Source organism: Lynx rufus, unplaced genomic scaffold, assembly GCF_022079265.1.
Source record: "Lynx rufus isolate CCGP_SWC_20201006 ecotype Redwood Valley unplaced genomic scaffold, mLynRuf1.p SCAF_5, whole genome shotgun sequence".
In the NCBI taxonomy this organism is placed as follows: Eukaryota; Metazoa; Chordata; class Mammalia; order Carnivora; family Felidae; genus Lynx; species Lynx rufus.
In genome coordinates, this window is record NW_025814867.1 from 146,436,752 (window position 1) to 146,455,095 (window position 18,344).

An 18,344-nucleotide genomic window follows, 5' to 3' on the forward strand; every position below is an offset into this window, starting at 1 on the left:
CGGCCAAACACAGAGAAAATAGAGTATCGTTTCCAAAGGAAGGGACGGGGCACCCGCAAGAACGGGTGCGCAGTATTTGTGAACCCTGGTGACTCAGTACATCTGAATCTCCAAGCATTTTAAGAGCTTTGTCCAAAAAAAAAAAAAAAGGTCTATTGTGTGGCTGTTGGCACTGAAGAAAATAGCAGGCCTGTCAGAACTCTGTTTCAGATTTAATTTTAAAGTGGGTGATGTAAGAATGCCGTCCAACAGGAGGGCTTTGCTCTTTTTCTCGTCCCTGCCTATTTGGTGTGCTAGAACCTGGGTTTTCAAGAATCAGTTCATATGAGAAGTCAAAGCACCTTCCCTTGATGCCCGTTTTACAAAAAGGCATCATGTTCTTAAGCAAAGACTAGTATGTTTTGGAAATGAACATGGCTTCCAGGGGCACCTGGGTGGCTCAGTAGGTTGAACGTCCAACTTCAGCTCAGGTCATGATCTCAGGGTTTGTGAGTTCGAGCCCCAGGTTGGGCTCTGTCCTGACAGAATGGAGCCTGGAACCTGCTTCAGATCCTCTGTCTCCCTCTGTCTCTTCCCCTCCCTTACTCACGCTCACTCTCTCAAAAATGTAAACAAAAAATAAAGTAAAATGAAATGGTTTCCTGCAATGAAAGTAAAAACCTATTTATGTTTATATATACATACACGTATGTATGTACATACCTATATATGCAAAAGATTTTGTGTATATATGTATTTTGTGCATATATGTATTTTTTTAGATGATCCTCTTGCAAGATCATACTTTTCTTTGTTGCAATGCAATTTTGAAAATGCAGGCCTAAAGACGTTATTGATTTTCCCAAATGCCTCATGCATTCGGTATTTACTTCTGAGTATTGATGCTATAAAAATAAGCAGGAAAAATTTATTATGAAAATTCTCTTTCCTAGTTGTTTCCTTTCCAGAACATTAAACAGTGAACAGTGATTTTTCTTTATCACGTATATGTATATGTTTATTTTAATGTATACCCATTTTGTCCTCTGTGTCTCTGCCTTCTCTTGGGCATAGAGATCAGGTACTACATGAAAGAAAGAAAGAAAGAAAGAAAGAAAGAAAGAAAGAAAGAAAGAGGAAGGAAGGAAGAAAGAAAAAGGAAGGAAGGAAGAAAAGAAAGAAAAAGAAAAAAGAGGAAGGAAGGAAGAAAGAGGAAGGAAGGAAGGAAGGAAGGAAGAGAAAGAAAGAAAGAAAGAAAGAAAGAAAGAAAGAAAGAAAGAATCGAAGCATCATATTCAACCCCTGGGTTCAACTGAACTATGAATAAGTTGTAGTAGGTGGTTGCCAAGCACTGATCCGTGTTATGGAAGTAGCTTTGTACCCAAACCAGTCACTTGGGTCCTACATCCGGAATCACCAGACCTCAGCAGAACAGCCTCTGTTTCTTTCTTGCTGGTTTCTGGAAAAGTCCCTTGAAGACCTAGACAGTCTCTGAATTTAAGTTTGTTTGTTTGTTTGTTTGTTTGTTTCCATAATGGGAAACTTAACGTGGAGACTCTACACACAGCATGGATTATACCAGGTTGGGTCCGAGATAAAATCAGACCATGGAGAAGATCAGTGTCTGGAAACAGAACACACATAAACCCGTCTCAGCTCTCTGTGGTCCCAGATCAGTTAATGTGAAGAAGGCCCGACCAGAGGGCACGTCTTAATTAATTACTCCTGTCTATGTAGCTAAAACACACACACGCACAAAAGCAAAGGGACTCTTCTCCTTAGAAGGCAGTCAGACAGTCACATGCAAACCAAACCCAAACCAAAGATTTCCGGAGAATCCTGTGGAACCTTCTGGAATGTAGACTTGAGTCTACTCTGCACCGTTTATTTGCATTACCCACGTCTTCTCTTTCTGTGGGAAGGTAAAGCATTAGGTGGCGTATGCAAGGCCCGGTATATTCATTGAAAGCTTTACTTTACGAAGGTCAGATGTGTGTGGTTCAGCAGCACAGATGGGGTTAAAATCACGGTGCTGAGGGTTAGGTTGTAAATTAACGTAATTACCGTTTTGTTATTCAAGAAAGCTGCGAGGAATGGACATTCCCTGACAGTGTCGGCCCCTCCGTGGGATGTGGGCAGGAGTGGATTTGCCGGGATCACAGAAGTCTGCGAACCACAGGGGGAAGTGGTAAGCACTTCTCACTGACGGGCTTTTAGGGGTCCAGGACTGATGCCGTTGCATACGAAACCCTTTCTCCATTGGACTGTAATACAATTCTACCAGGGCAGTATGGTGCACAGGACAATACGAACAGAGCCGTGCAGGACAAATGTGATGTAATGCCAGCTAGTCTGGTAGCCCCGTTGGCAAAAGTGAAAGCAAGAGGTGAAATGAATTTCCATAGTTAAATTTGTTTCACCCAAAGTGTCCTCATTTCGACATGAATACGTTAAAAATTACTAATGAGATGTTTAGGTTTCTTTTCGGCTCACAAAGACTTGGGAATCTGGTGTGTATTTACCACATCACATCTCAGGTCTGACCGGCCGCGTCTCAAGGGCTCGATAGCCATGCATGGCCGGGGCCACCAACCTGAGACAGTGCAGTTTTAATTTTGTTTTTTAATATTAATTTATTTTTGAGAGAGAGAGAGAAAATGTGAGAATGGGAGAGGGGTAGACAGAGAGAGAGACAGACAGAATCTGAAAACAGGCTCCAGGCTCTGAGCTGTCAGCCGAAGTCGGACACTCAACCAACTGAGCCACCCAGGCGCCCCCTGAGCAGTGCTGTTCTAGAAGGGGAGTCTAGAGCGGGGCAGAAGTGGAGTTCTGGGATCGGGACGGAGCACGTTTCTTAGCACCTTCTTCCCACAGAGCCTCTGTCAGGCCTGCCTCGTGAAAGGGCCAGTGGCAGGTGCCCAGCTGCCCCTCGGGAGCTTGGCCTCCCCAGCTTGCCCCTCTGTTGCTTGGAGAAGGACTCGTGTCCCCTTCCTCCTCCAGCACCTTTTCCAAGAACTTCCCCAGACTTCAGTCCTTGGGAAGGGAGGGGCCTCCAGGGAGTCACCCAGACTGTGACAGGACCTGCCAGCAATACCAGAAGTCGGCCAGCCCGACTCACCTGGTTCTTTTTCTGCCACCTGGATGTCACAAGGCTTTGAGGCTGTCATCGTGTGTCAACCCACCCTGGAGCCCTGGGGCCCCCAGAAGCAAGTGCTGGTGAATCATTGTGCCTTGAGGCTGCCCTCGTTTGGTCTCATCCACGGGGGAGAGAACCCAGGCTGGGCACAGGGAAGGGACCGACCAGGACGTTTCCCAGCTTAATGGTGGCGGGACCAAGACTGGACCCGGGACTCGGCACCTGGGCTGAGTCACTGTGTTGCTCCCAGGATCAGCTGTCACAAGAAGCGGAGCTGAGGGGCTCAGAAAGATCCCCAGCTCAGAGCTCCCCCCTCACCTCACAACACCCCAGGCTGTTTGTCATTCCTCTGGGTTTTATGCTAGAATCACCTCGGGGCAGAGGTGGGGGGCTGCTTTTCCAATGTAGTGATGTCTGAAGCTTCACCCCAGGCTGAGTGAATCTGTATCTCTGGGCTGGGGCCTGGGCATTGATGTTTTTAAATCCCCTGAGGTGACTCTGTGGTGCAGCCAAAGTTGGGACCCTACTGGAAAGCACTGCACGCTTGTAATCCATCTGTATGTTTATTTTTTATTTTTCTTTTCGTTTTAGCCTCATGTATTTTATTTGTGCATTAAAAACGTTGTTGTGAGAAGGGTTCGTAAACATCAACACAGTGCCAGATAGGTGTCCGTGGCCCCCAAAAGGTTTTAAAAAAAAACACTATACCATGAGGAAATGAGTTTTTCATTTCATTTCATTTCATTTCATTTCATTTCATTTCATTTCATTTCATTTATTTATTTACATCCAAATTAGTTAGCATACAGTGCAATAATGATTTCAGGAGTAGATTCCCGTGATTCATCCCTAGGTTATAACACCCAGTGCTCATCCCAGCACGTGTCTTTCTTAATGCTCCTTGCCCATTTATCCCATCCCTCCCCCACATATAACCCCCCCCCCAGCAACCCTCAGTTTGTTCTCTGCATTTAAGAGTCTCTTCTGTTTCGTTCCCCTCCTTGTTTTTATATTATTTTTGCTTCCCTTCCCTTACGTTCATCTGTTTGGTCTCTTAAAAGTCCTCATATGAGTGAAGTCATATGATATTTGTCTTTCTCTGACTGACTAATTTCACTTAGCATAATCCCCTCCAGTTCCATCCACGTAGTTGCAAATGGCAAGATTTCATCCTTTTGGATTGCCGAGTAATACTCCATTGTGTGTGTATATATATATATCACATCTTTTTTATCCATTCATCCATCCATGGACATTTGGGCACTTTCCTTGAGAGCTTGTTTGGAGGTTCTAGGAGGGGAGCGCAGCTACTCGTATACCCTTGACTGAAGAACGGTCCTCCTCTATCGGGGAAGGTCGTCCCCTTCGACCGAGCGCGCAGCTTCGGGAGGGACGCACATGGAGCGGTGAGGGAGGAAGGGGACACCCGCCTAGCCAGCCAGATCAGCCGAATCAACCCTGGCGATCAATGGGGTGACAGATGTCGCAGCCAGATCGTTGGGTGCTTTCCATACTTTGGCTATTGTCGATAGTGCTGCTATAAACACGGGGGTACATGTGTCCCTTCGAAACAGCACACTGGTATCCCATGGATAAATGCCTAGTGGTGCAATTGCTGGGTCGTAGGGTAGTTCTATTTTTAGTTTTTTGAGGAACCTCCCTACTGGTTTCCAGAGTGGCTGCACCAGCTTGCATTGCCACAAAGAGTGCAAAAGAGATCCTCTTTCTCTGCATCCTCGCCAACATGTGTTGTTGCCCGAGTTGTTCATGTAAGCCATTCTGACAGGCATGAGGTGGTATCTCAGTGTGGTTTTGATTTGTATTTCCCTGATGATGAGTGATGTTGAGCATTTTTTCATGTGTCTGTTAGCCAGCTGGATGTCTTCTTTGGAGAAGTGTCTATTCATGTCTTTTGCCCATTTCTTCACTGGATTATTTGTTTTTTGGGTGTTGACTTTGGTAAGTTCTTTATAGATTTTGGATACTAACCTTTTATCTGACATGTCATTTGCAAATATCTTCTCTCATTCCATCGGTTGCCTTTTAGTTTTGCTGATTGTTTCCTTTGCTGTGCAGAAGCTTTTTATTTTTTTTAATTTTATTAAAAAAAATTTTTTAACATTTATTTATTACTGAGAGACAGAGAGACACAGAGTGTGAGCAGGGGAGGGGCAGAGCGAGAGGGAGACACAGAATCTGAAGCAGGCTCCAGGCTCTGAGCTGTCAGCACAGAGCCTGACGCGGGGCTCAAACTTACAAACTGCGATATCATAACCTGAGCCGAAGTCGGTCGCTTAACCAACTGAGCCACCCAGGTGCCCCCAGAAGCTTTTTATTTTGATGAGGTCCCAATTGTTCATTTTTGCTTTTGCTTTCCTTGCCTCTGGAGACATGTTGAGTAAGAAGTTGCTGAGGCCAAGGTCCAAGAAGCTCTTGCCTGCTTTCTCCTTGAGGATTTTGATGGCTTCCTGTCTTACATTTAGGTCTTTCATCCATTTTGTGTTTATTTTTGTGTATGGGGTAGGCAAGTGGTCCAGGTTCATTCTTCTGCATGTCGCTATCCAGTTTTCCCAGCACCATTTGCTGAAGAGACTGTCTTTATTCCATTGGATATTCTTTCCTGCTTTGTCAAAGATTAGTTGGCCGTACGTTTGTGGGTCCATTTCTGGGTTCTCTACTCTGTTCCATTGATCCGAGTGTCTGTTTTTGTGCCATTCATCTGTATGTTTATTAAATGTTAAAAAATTACTATTATTTTTCCAGACTCAGAAAATTTGCAAGAGTAATACAGAGACTTCCTTTATACCTTTTGCTCAGATTTCCCAAGTGTTACCATTGTATCACATTTGCTTCATTCTTTTCCAAGTCACAGGCAAGATGTCTTTACTCCTAAATGCTTCTGCGTGTTCTCAAGAACGGGGACTCACAGAACCAAGAACAATGATCAGAATTAACCTGCCGTGGTACTGTTTTCTAATCTACAGCCCTCATTCAGATTTCACTAGTTGTCCCCATAATCTACTTTAGAGCAAAAGAAAACCCCTACTCACTGGGATTTTTCAGGTTTCACGTCTCTTTAGTGTCCTTGTGGCCTGGGACAGTCCCCCAGCCTTTATCTTTCATGACGCTGGCGTTTGTGAAGATTACAGGATGGTTATGTTAGAGGATGTCCCTGAGTTTGGATCTGTCTCGTGTGTCGTGATTATATCCCCATGCATTTGGGCAGGACCATCACAGCAGCGACCTTGCGTTCTCTGTGCGTCACATGGGGAGGAATGTGGTGTTCCGTCACTCGCGGTTCCGAAGTGAGCTTTGATGTTCGGTGAAGGTGGGTGCGGGCCTCTTAGATTGCAGGTGCCCTTGCCCACCATGCTCACATAGATGCATTGAGCCTTTTAGTTGGTAATGTGTCTAGCAAAGCTGTGAGGGTCTTCTACTCAGGATAAGCAGGACTTAGAGCGGGAGAGAGTGGGGAGGAAAAGGTTCTGGGACGTGGAGCTTTGGCAAGGGGAACTGCTCCAGAGAAGACACCATCAGTGTTAGTCCTGGTGTTGGGATGAAGAGAGGAGTGCATGAGCGCGGGAGGGGCTGTGGATTAAGGAGAGAGGTGCGGATAAGACCCCATCGGAGCGCCTCTCGCTGTCTAGGCTCTGACCCACCTCCCAGCTCCGTCTGTTTTTTTCCTTGGGGGTTGATGCCTTCCAAATTAGCCCCAGAAATACTTTCAGTTAAGGCGATGCCCGGTTTGACCCTTCCGGTAACTCACCCAGTTTCCCACCTGTTGCTTATCTCCGGATCAGGTGCGATTCTCACCACTTCAAAGAACATCAGAAGTTCAGTTCGTCGAAGGCCTCCACTTTGCCTCGGGCTCAGAAGGCCTTTCTGCTCCACAGGTGAAATCTGTCATCTTCACAGATCATCCTTCTGCACGCGTGTAGGGAACAGTGTGTTGGCTGAGGTCGAGAAGGGGTTGCCGTTGATTTCTGTCCGCCTGTATCCCAGTTCCCCCGTGGGCTCCGGGGCAGCCGCGGGGAGACGGGGCAGCGAGCCGCCTTCCCTCTCTGCCTCGCTGTCGGTATTTCTGCCCGTGGTTGGCTTTGGCTTCTTATCAGAACGTGCCATTCCCTTTTCTTTGTTCCCTCTGCTTCCTCCACGTATTTACCTTCACCTGGGCAGCTGAGCGCGGCTGGAGAAGCGTCACGTTGCCATGGAGATTGTGACCACAACACGTCTGGGTTCCCCAAACTCAAGCTCTTGCTGGCCTCTTCCTCATACCTTTGAAGAAAACAAGAATAAACGGAGGGAGTCAAGGTGAAGAAGAATGTTTATATAGCAGCTTGACTCTGGGCGGAGCAGTTATGGGTTGAATCGCGTCCCGCTGCCCCCGATGCCAGAACCACAGGTTGGAGTCCTAACCCCTGCTACCTCAGAATGGGACCTCCCTCGTAGAGAGTGTCTTTACGGCAGTAATCAAGTTAAGACGAGGTTATCTGGGTGGCCCCCGGCCCAAGATGACTGGTGTCTCCGAAAAGAGGAAATTTGGGCGCAGAGGCACGCACGGGGAGATTGCCATGTGAAGGTCACGGTGACGTTGCCCCAAGCCAAGGAGCTGCCGGAAGCTGGAGAGAGGCCTGGAACAGAGCCTTCCTAGAGACTTCGGAGGGAGCGTGGTCCTGTGGGCACCTTGGTCTGTGCCTTCCGGCCTTGAGAACTGTGGAAGGCCACAGCAACCCCTTGCGGCAAACGGTGTTATCAGTACCCTCATCTTACAGATAGATGACCGTCTGAGGCACGGGGAGACTGGGCACTTGGCTCAAGGCCACTCGAGCTAACCACACCTCACTTTGGTCAACACTCTCACATCCGCCTCTGCCCGCCATCTTATTTCCCGCCTCTCCTCCACAGCCACCCCACGCCCTTCCCTTGCTCCTGTGGCCCTCCCTCTAGGCTCCCTTCTGGGACCTTCTTTGTTGCCCCATCTCTGGACCGTCTACATCTCTGCAGACCTGCCCACAGTCCTGCCCCCAGCCACCCCCGACCTCAGCCACCACTTGCTGGTCCTCCTCCAGGGCCTCTCTTGGAGCTTCTGACCCAGGGCGCTCAGTGGGATGCCGGACTTCCCAAGTGGACGTGCCACCGGTTCAAAACCTGGAGTCATGACCGTATCTTCCCTTGTCCCTCCTGCCACGTTCTTCTCCCCGCCACCCCCCCCCCCGCCCCTGTCCCCTGTCCCTACTGATCCTGGGGACAAATCTCTGTAATTTGAGTCTGGACCAGCTGCATAATTTGCAGGGCCTGGTGCAAGGTGAAAATGGGAGCCCCTTGTTCAGAAATCAGGGGCAACGTGCTGTTAAAGGTAGTAAAATACAAAGATTTCCCTTTCCTCCTGTGGCCTCTCTCCCAACCTGGTATGGTGCTTGTATTTGCTCTCCGTGTCATTCTGAGCAAAGACGATGAGCAAATGAGCATTGTGAGTTACTAGCATGGATTTCACTGTTCCTCTTCACGTTGGGCGATGCCAGTTTTCAGTGCGACTATGAGGGCATCTAACACGTATAAGGAATTACAGAAGTGGCACAACGCCTATTTCCCGCGTGCACCACACACTCTGTCACCGCTCTCTGCCTTTGGCTTCCTGACGTGTGAGGAGGGACCAAAAGCTCCCCCTTCTTTCCTCTTCCTTCTGTGTCCTCGTTTTCCGACAAGTGGCAGCTCATCCCGAAGAGACACTGGTAAGGAAGGATGTGATGGGGCTCCTTGATCGTCCCTCTTTCTCACACTGCTATGGCCTCGCTTCTCCCCAAACCAATTCTGATTCTAACGGAAGCTGTGGCTGCCCGGGGCTCGCTGTCAGCATCTCTGTTTCCTCGGTCCTGGACAGAACCCGCCTTTCTCGTGCTCCCTTTGAGTTTTCCAGGACGCGTTGCCCTTGTGGGTCGGCCAGAATTCTATGCTCAGGGCATCTGGAATGCATCATGGGAATGGGGTGACAAGGAACAGCAGTGACTCATACTATGGGTGCCTCCTGTGCCCACGCACATGCCCCATCGTCCTGGCGGGCTTCACTTACAAAACAGGAGTTCAGGGTTTAAATTATGAGGAACTTCAAGATGGTGAGAGCAGAGCGTTAAACCAAGCGCGGGGGCCCTTCTGAGTGCGGGGCTGTGTGCAATGCTCAGGTCATACACTCGTGCTGTTGACTCTGGTCTCAGCCCCTCCTACCCCATCCCCTGCAGCCAGGCTCCCTGGCAAGATTGCAACCACCCTCATTTCATCACGGGTTTCTCCAGTCCATCCAACGCAGACCAGTAGAAGGATTTCTCTGAAATGTAAATCTGACCAGTATCGCCTGCCCCCAACAAACCTGCAGTAGCTCCCCTCTGCCTTTAGGAGGAAATCCAGACTCCTTAGCAAGGTACAGCTTACTTCAGCCTTTGCACCTGACCTCCTACCCTACATGCTGGCCAGGCTGACTGTCTCCACACACCCGCTGAGCCTTGGCACTTCTGTCCCTGATGCCCGAGGCTTATTTTCATTTGGTTGGCTCCTGCTCTTTCTTCAGGAGTTACCTCCCACTTGGAAGCCCTCCTGGCCTCTTGGGTGTGTCACATGCTTGTTTTATTGGCCTTTCCCTCCCCCCCCCCCCACCGTGTTTTGAACACTCCCTGTGCTTCCTCTACCATAGTATTCAAGGCCACCCCAATATTATATATAATATATATATAGCAATAACCTTGTAACAAAGTGTAGAAGGAGAAGTGGTGAGCAGTTCCTCCTCCATTCGGAGCCCTGGATTCAAGGTTCACGAGGAGCCCCTTGAACCTGGAGAAGAGACTCCAGACCAGAAGCCGGAGCGGGGCCTTGTCCTGTCCCCGTCACGAGCTGGCTGTGCCACCTTCCGTGCAACCCAGAGTGAAAGACTTCCTTGGCATCACTGTTAGCTGTTGTGAGCTTCATAATGAGCAGGGAGATGGCAAGGATTTTTTAAAGTATTTATTTATTTATTTGAGAGAGAGAAAGAGAGAACAAGTGGGGGAGGGACAGAGAGATTGGGCGACAGAGGATCTGAAGCCGGCTCTGTGCTGACAGTGGAGAGCCCGATGTGGGGCTCGAACTCACTAACCGTGAGATCATGACCTGAGCCGAAGTCGGACACCGAACTGCTGGACCACTCAGGCGCCCTGGCAAGGATTTTTTTTTAAAGGTTGAAGATTTTATAAAAACAGTAGGAATGAATAATTGTGTTTTTTTAAAAATCAAAGGCAAAGTTCTGCCACATTGAACCTTGTTCTGAAGGCAATCCCAGACAGCAGTTCTGACGTTTGAGTTATATAAGAAAGGTGTCCAATCGGAAGGCTAGCGATCACGTGGCTACATAAATCCTACTCTATCTCATATATAAATACACTTGATTTTTGTTATTTGAGGTACTTATAGCCTATAAGACCATTGCTTTACAACACTGAATTAGCAAATACTGAACACTCATCCGTAGGGGAATACGTGACCTCGTTTTATGCGTGTTTCTGTTTCATGACCCCTTGTCGTTAATATTGAACTCGTGGCCAACAGCAGTATAACTCATGCCTGGAGGAAACTTGTCTGGCACACGCATATTCCTCCTAAGGCCTCACCCAGCCTTCTTGCACTTAGGAATACCTGAGGGTCCTTCAGCACTGTGCTTGGACCCATTTTACACCACGAAGCCACCAACACTTCACAAGAGCGTGAAAAACACTGGCATTAAATAGACCGTGGAAAGGACGCTTGTTTTAGGTAGGAGAGCTGGATCAAGAAGGCAGAGCATCTGTCGCCCTGCTCCACCTCCTCTGGGGCCGTGCACGTTGCCGACGAGAATTTTTTGAGCTAAGCAAGCCCTGCAACTCTTGACCCGGGAGTTACGAATCAACGTTCGCGAGTAGGCGAATTTGCAAATACGGAATCTGTGAATAATGAGGGTGGGCTGTGTATACCAATGACCAGGGTCAGACTTTTCCCCAACTTAGCCATCCAGACGATGGCCGGGAGCCAGTCACTGGAAAACTCCGGGGTGGTGGAGAATAAAGTAGACCAAACAGGGCTCAAAAGTGAGAGGTGTAATCACTCAGCTGGACCTAAGCCGTTGAATGTAAAATAAGGTGATCGATCATGAAGAGTGAGGACAGTCAGAAAAAACCACTGTCCACAAAGGAAGGATACAGAAGAGTAACTAAGCAGCTTCTAGGAGAATTAAGGAAGTAGGGGCCCCCTCGGGACCTGCTCGGGAAGTTTTAAACCCAGCCCTGGGGGGAGCGTGCCAGGGACTCAATTAAGGATGAATATAAAGGGCGAGGCGGGGCCAGCCCAATTACTGTGTGGGCGCCCGTATTTCTTTACGTTTGTCCGGCTGCCCCTGTGTCTGTGAAATACAAAGGGAGAAATACTGTTACTTCCCCTAAGTCTAAGGCGAAACCAAAGAAGGGGGAAGCCAAAGGGCCTGTCTGAAATCCTCCACTGACCCAGTGAGGTGGCTGTAATAGATACAAGGGGTCACCCAGCCTGTTCCCAAACGCAGCCGTTTGGATAGGCTGTTTAGGTTGGTTTCAACTTTTAGAAACTTCCCCTGCTCTGATTTTGTTCACCGCTTGGAGGAACGAAACATGTTCCACTGAAAGTACAGCAAACCTGTCCTGCCCCTAAATCTAGTCGTTGTAACCTTCCAAATAGCCTTATGAGGTTTTAGTGCTACTCACCAAACAGCATCATTTCTAAAGTAAAAAAAAAAAAAAAAAAAAAAGTTTCATTATAACGAGCAGTGAAATCACTATATAATTTCCCAATTAACTGAATGTGTGCCCTGAAGTCTTCATTTGGACCTTGAACATATCCCACGTACCTTGATCATCCTACACATTTCGGCAGCAGGCAGACGTGAAATAAGCAATCTGAAGTTGAAAGGCTGTTTACAGGGCGGGCGGGGAAGGCGGCACCTGTCTGCCCCCACGTCCGTGCGCTGGGCTGCGTTGGGCCTTCTGGTTGGTCAGCTTCCCTGAGTATTTCTGAGAGCCTTTTGTTGTCCATGGGGATAGAGCTGCTAATTTGGCCAATTCCGAACAGAAAAAGATCAAGTGTAGATTTCATATGTGAGTTTCAAGTGCTGGTAAAAAGTTGCATTAAGTTATCAAATGCACTGCAGTCCCCCGCCTTCATCGCCAAGTGGCCCTGTAGTTTGGGGGTTACTCGGCATTCCAAAGAAAAGGAAAAGTGTTCCGTTTAGGTGCTTGAGGCAAATGGGGATTGATCCAGTTACTTTTACGCTAATCCAGTCCAGATGGTGTTCACTGAATAACTTTCTGGGTTTAGTACCTGGTTACTGAACAAGGTATTCATTTCTTTTTTTTAATTTTTTTTAACGTTTATTTATTTTTGAGAGAGAGAGAGCATGAGCAGGGGAGGAGCAGAGAGAGAGGGAGACACAGAATCTGAAACAGGTTCCAGGCTCTGAGCTGTCAGCACAGAGCCCGACACGGGGCTCGAACTCACAAACCGTGAGATCATGACCTGAGCTGAAGCCGGATGCTCAACCGACTGAGCCTCCCAGGCGCCCCGTGTTCATTTCGATAGGATTGGAAATCTTTGGTTGAAAAGCATGAAGGAGCTCCTACCAGATTTGTTCAAAATAAAACAGTGCGTGTAATCATAAGATTGTAATTCAAGGCCAACAGAGCATGCTTGGAGTAATTTTTAATCAGTTGATTGGTACCCTTCCTTCTGTGTATATTCGTATATAAATACAAGTATAATTGTATACATGTTATATATGGAAATATATATGGTATAGTATGTTATACTATAATATAGTTATAGTACAGTTATAGTATGTTACTATAAGTAGCATATTATTATAAATACATACATATATATGTAATATAGTATTTTACTGTGTTGCAAATTGGGGAGTAAGTTCTTGTAGAGTCTTTAAGGATCACTCCATCATGGCCATGGAAACTACACCTGCGGAGGCACATGAAATTAAAGATGTTATGAAACACACAGGTCCTAGAGGACAGAGGCACGGAGGCCATGCAGGGGGTCACGTGGGAGGAGTGCCCAGGGAGCAGCTGAACCAGGTGGGGAGCAGAGAGAGAGCGGACGGATAGGCAAATACGCCTTTGGGGAGGTTAGATGGAGTATACAAGCAAAGGCATGAGGGGTTTTATTGAATGTGACTAGCTCATGGTCAGGCAGGGGAACTGGTAACGGGGGCCAGCCTTATGACCCTGGTCACTGCGCACGGTTTGTGGGATGTCGAGGCACCAGAAAGATAGAAGTTTTAGTGATGGGTGACTTTGAAGCTGCACAGGGAGACGTGTAAGTACTGGGCCATGCCGGTTGCTGTAAGGGTTCATCAGAATCTGCTACTCTCTCAGGCTCCGCTGGCCTCCTCTTGCTCTGCTGGTCTCCCTCACTCTCTCACTCATTTAAAAACGCGATTCCTCGCCCTCCTGCTATATGTCAGATTCCTTCCGGGTGCTAGAGACAGAGCAATAAATGAAACAAAATCCCGACTTACGGGTTGAAAGGGGAGACACCACAACAGGTGTCTGTGCCGTGAAATAAGCAGAATCAGGGGTGATGATGGGGCAGGGGGTGTGCTGTTTTGCACAGCAGCCGGGGAAGGCCTATCTCCCAAGGTTACGTCTGAACAAAGGGCGGGATGGGCGGGGGGGCGGGGGGAGCATATGTTTGGAGGGAAGACGGTTTCAGGCAAAAAGAGCAACCAAAGCAAAATCCTGAGGTGGGAGCTTGGGTGGCGTTTTTTTTTTTTTTTTAATTTTTTTTTTCAACGTTTATTTATTTTTGGGACAGAGAGAGACAGAGCACGAACGGGCGAGGGGCAGAGAGAGAGGGAGACACAGAATCGGAAGCAGGCTCCAGGCTCTGAGCCATCAGCCCAGAGCCCGACGCGGGGCTCGAACTCACGGACCGCGAGATCGTGACCTGAGCTGAAGTCGGACGCTTAACCGACTGCGCCACCCAGGCGCCCCTTGGGTGGCGTTTTTAAGAAACAAGAGCACTGCGGCCAGAGCCTACGGGAGAACGGTAGGAGATGAGGTCACAACGGTAGAAGGGCGCCCAGTCACATAAGGACTTCAGATTTTTTTTTGTTTGGGTGAGTTGGAAAGTCATACAGTGGATTGACGTGTGTAGACAAGTGCTTAGCCAGGCCCGGGGATCTGAAATCCATACACGTGAATTTACACGTGGGCAGCCACACAGAAAAATCCACTTAAGAACATACATAATTCTATTCTAAAGGGGAAAGTGTGGGGCTTGATGAATCAGAAGGTGGGTGTGTAGGAAGAGAAAACAGGGAGGTGTTGGGAGAAAAAGTAACAAGGTAAAAGAGAACTGGGTAAGTGACTCTCAGAACCTAGCGTTGGCTACAAGGATTCAAAGTCCAGGGGCAATGGGAAAGTCTCTGTGTGACTGGAAAAGGGTGATGGGGTGCCGTGTGGCACTCTTGAAAGATACAGGATGTTCATTTCATTTTTTAGATGTTTTTATTTTATTTTTGAGAGAGGGAGAGAGAGAGAGAACATGAGTGGGGAAGGGGCAGAGAGAGAGGGAGACACAGAATCCCAAGCAGGCTCCAGGCTCTGAGCTGTCAGCACAGCGCCCAACGCCAGGCTCGAACCCACGAACCGTGAGATCGTGACCTGAGCCGAAGTCGGATGCTTAACCGGCTGAGCCACCCAGGCACCCCAGGATGTTTCTTTCTCAAGGCAGAAAAGTCACAGAGAGAGCCTGTGGTGGTGGGGCAGGGATCGGCTTGTCACTTTCCTCGAGAAAGGTCAGCAGTCAATTTCCAGGGTTGTTTACTCCATGTCTGATTAGAAATTGGAGAGTATTTTAATCAATCCACTTTGGGACTCCTTTAAATGCTCTTGGAAGCACAAGCAAACGTGGAAAGTTTGTAGGGTTTGTATGCCTTTGGAAGTAGTATTTTTACTTGGCTTTAAGAAAACCAAGCAGTTTTGTTCTCAAAGAGAATAGGTGACTCTTGAGAAAAAGTGGTCAGAAACTGGACTTCAGGAATTTGTAGGCTGAAAAGTGGCTTATCAGAGGCCAGCAAACTTACCCAAATTAGCACTTAGCTGGTTCTTTTTAGGGAACATTGTGTTCTTTCTATGAAAAATGCTTCTACAGCCCCTGAAACCTGAGGGTAAATGATTAATGGCATAATCCCCCCATCATGGAGATGAGCACCTGTTTGGGGACAAGTTCATAAAATATGAAAGCAAACATCATCTACGTTTTTACGGAAGTCTTTGTCCCACGACCAAACCAAGATTAAGCTGAGAAGATGTGGATTTGGCATGTTCTTCACCCTTACCTTCTTTGGGGCTCCCTCTTCCAGAGATTGGACTGCCAATCTAGTTTCCTTCTGGTACACTCATGCTCTCCTCAGGGAAGAAAAAATGATGTTCCAGCCACCCTATAAGGTGCCCTACTATTTCTTATCCCTTGCACATCAGCAGTATAAAGCAGGCATAGTCTTTGGTTTTACGGATGATGAAACAGAGGTCTAAAGAGGTTGTTCTCAGTATGCCCAAACACACATCTGATCTGAGAGGGCTCAGAGCATGAATTCTCCGTATTCATAGCCCATGGCCGCCACCTCTGTGCTGTGGCACTTCGGATGCAAGGGCATCGCCCAGCATGGTCATGGCCCCACGCCCTCTCTCACATCCATCTGTGTGTAGAAACAAGTACATGGCCATATCGCCTGCCTCGGGAGCATTCCATCGAAGCCCACTGGCCTCTGCTTTCCACTTTTGCTAATGCACTTTTTAAAAGTCAGTGTTAGGGGCGCCTGGGTGGCGCAGTCGGTTGAGCGTCCGACTTCAGCCAGGTCACGATCTCGCGGTCCGTGAGTTCGAGCCCCGCGTCGGGCTCTGGGCTGATGGCTCAGAGCCTGGAGCCTGTTTCCGATTCTGTGTCTCCCTCTCTCTCTGCCCCTCCCCCGTTCATGCTCTGTCTCTCTCTGTCTCAAAAATAAATAAACGTTTAAAAAAAAAAATAAAAAAAAAATAAAATAAAAGTCAGTGTTATTAGGAAGAGCAGTGACTGATTAATGAGGCTGCTAATCCCTTTGAACTCCTTAGTAATTTAACTCACTTCAACTGTAGATTTTCGGTTCCAAGGTCTTGACTCAAAGAAATGACTCCTCTGGTGAAATTGAAGGTCATGTGAAATGGTGTCAGCACCACCGTCACAAACCAACGGGGGGTGTGTTTGGCGAAAGTTTTCGGTACTACTCAAAGTCCTGCCAGCTTTCTACTTAACACAGGTACCAGTTGACAGAATGCTGGAGTACTAGACAGGGTAGGGCTAGCTGCTGAAACGCACAACTCCCAAACCCCAGGGGAATAACAGAATAAAGGATTAGTTCTTGCTCATGCTGTGGTCCAGTGTAATTAGAAAAGGGGGAGGTTGTGTTCATGCGGTCATTCAGGGACCCAGATTCCTTCCGTCTTGTGCCTCCCCCATCTTCTGGGTCCTCAGAGCTGTCCCTGTCCCTTCTGTCTTCCACACGTGACAGCAGATGGGGAGAGAGAGGGAGTGGAGGGTCGCGTGAAGTCTCAAGGGCCATATCTGCAAGTGGCCGACGTCCCTTCTGCCCTGTTTCCATTGGCCAGAGCTTTCCACTGGCCCACACAGCAGGACTGGGAAATGTGCTCCTCTCATGTGCTCAGAAGAAAATGTATGGTTGCTACCCCATGTAGACCCTCGGTTCCCCTTCTGTCCTCCCCTGGTCTGTTTTGGGACCAGGATCTGAGCTCACCGTTAGATCAGAGGGCCACCCTTGGTGGTCCCTCACCTTTGTGATTCCTCCTCAAACATCGAAGATATATACTGAAGGCCGTCGTTCTCTTCATCATAAACCTCCAGGTTCAACTTTCTCGTGCCAGACCCAGGCCTAGAGAAATCACTGAAACTGACTTTACTTTTTGATCATAATGCTCTGGGGTGTGTGGTGCCCAGTCGTGAGCCCTTTATCCGTTGTGGGGCCTTTCCTGCGCTCTTAGAAACACTGACTCATTGCCCTAAAGCCACGTGGACTGCCCCCTGCTCCTGCTTTTGCCAATTCTCCAAACACACTCACAAACACAAAAGAAAAAAAAAAAACCCTTTTCTGGAAAAGAACTTCAAACATGTAGAAACACCTTTGAGTATTTGTGAATAAAAGGGTGTAGTCGCTTATCTAAGGCATTAATGGATTGGAAGGTGCTGCTTTATTAAATAAGTGGGGAAGGGGGGGGTGTAGCAAGGGCAATATAATTGAATTCTACTCTCTTCCCAGAAGGAAGATTGGGAAATTGGCCCCTGGTGATTGGGGGACTTTAGCACACGGATGTGGGGCCAGCAACTAACATACTTATATCCTGTGCTTAGAGTGACTCAGGCAGCCATTAGCCCTTGGGAAACCTGGACTCTTGCGGAGGGCTCTGACTTCAGAAAAGAAAGGAGGAAGGATTTGCAGCTCGTTTGGCCTGTTCTAAATATTGTAATGCTGTAAACCTTAATTATTAAAAAAAAAAAAAAAAGGAAAGAGAGAGAGAGGAGAGAGAAAGAAGAAGAACAGAAGAAAGGGAGGGAGGGATGAAGGAAAGATGGAAAGGAAGGCAGGCAGGAAAGAAGGAAAATTTCCCTTTCCCTTTAAGCACAGCAGTGACATTTCTGGACCATGAGGGTGGCTACTGGGCCATGCGCTTGTCTGTGAGTTGACCGTCCTACCATCAGTGCTCAGAGCAGACGGGGCTTACGGAAGTGCGGTTTGATTTGCAAGCCGCCAAAGAGCTCTGTGTAAATTCGTGTTCTTCAAGGTTGACAATCCAATAGTGATACCCCGGACAGGTGACGTGGATTATGGCCGATAAAGATGCTATGCCCTTCACATCATCTGATCCTCACCGCAAAACACGAGGACACCGAGGCTGAGAGGTGATGGCCACAGTCACACAGCTTAATTCCGCTTTGAACCCTGCTCTCGGGCTTTTAACCCTCGGCTCCGGCTCCTCCTCCCCACCCACAGATGCCGCATGGAGGTTTCCGCAGGCGTATGGGATTCTGAACTACCTTCTGAAATCATCCAAGTTAGATGTAGCCGTCTGCACTGTGTTTTACGGAACTCTAACCGTTTCCTTAAGAGTGATGCGTTTAACAATAACCTTTAGATGCTTAA

The 18,344-nt window shown here is 48.0% G+C and overlaps 1 protein-coding gene across 4 annotated transcripts in view; it reads left to right on the forward strand.

Annotated features, from left to right (window-relative positions):
• The window catches only part of EVA1C (eva-1 homolog C), a 76,398-nt gene that overhangs the window by 11,200 nt on the left and 46,854 nt on the right, over positions 1-18,344 (forward strand). The window contains exon 2 of one of the 4 annotated variants that reach the window (XM_047100248.1): positions 2,060-2,167. The exons of the other annotated variants lie outside the window; for them this stretch is intronic. Coding sequence (XP_046956204.1) covers positions 2,060-2,167 — 108 coding nt within the window. The remainder of the gene's footprint in view (positions 1-2,059; positions 2,168-18,344) is intronic. 4 annotated transcript variants of the gene reach the window in all.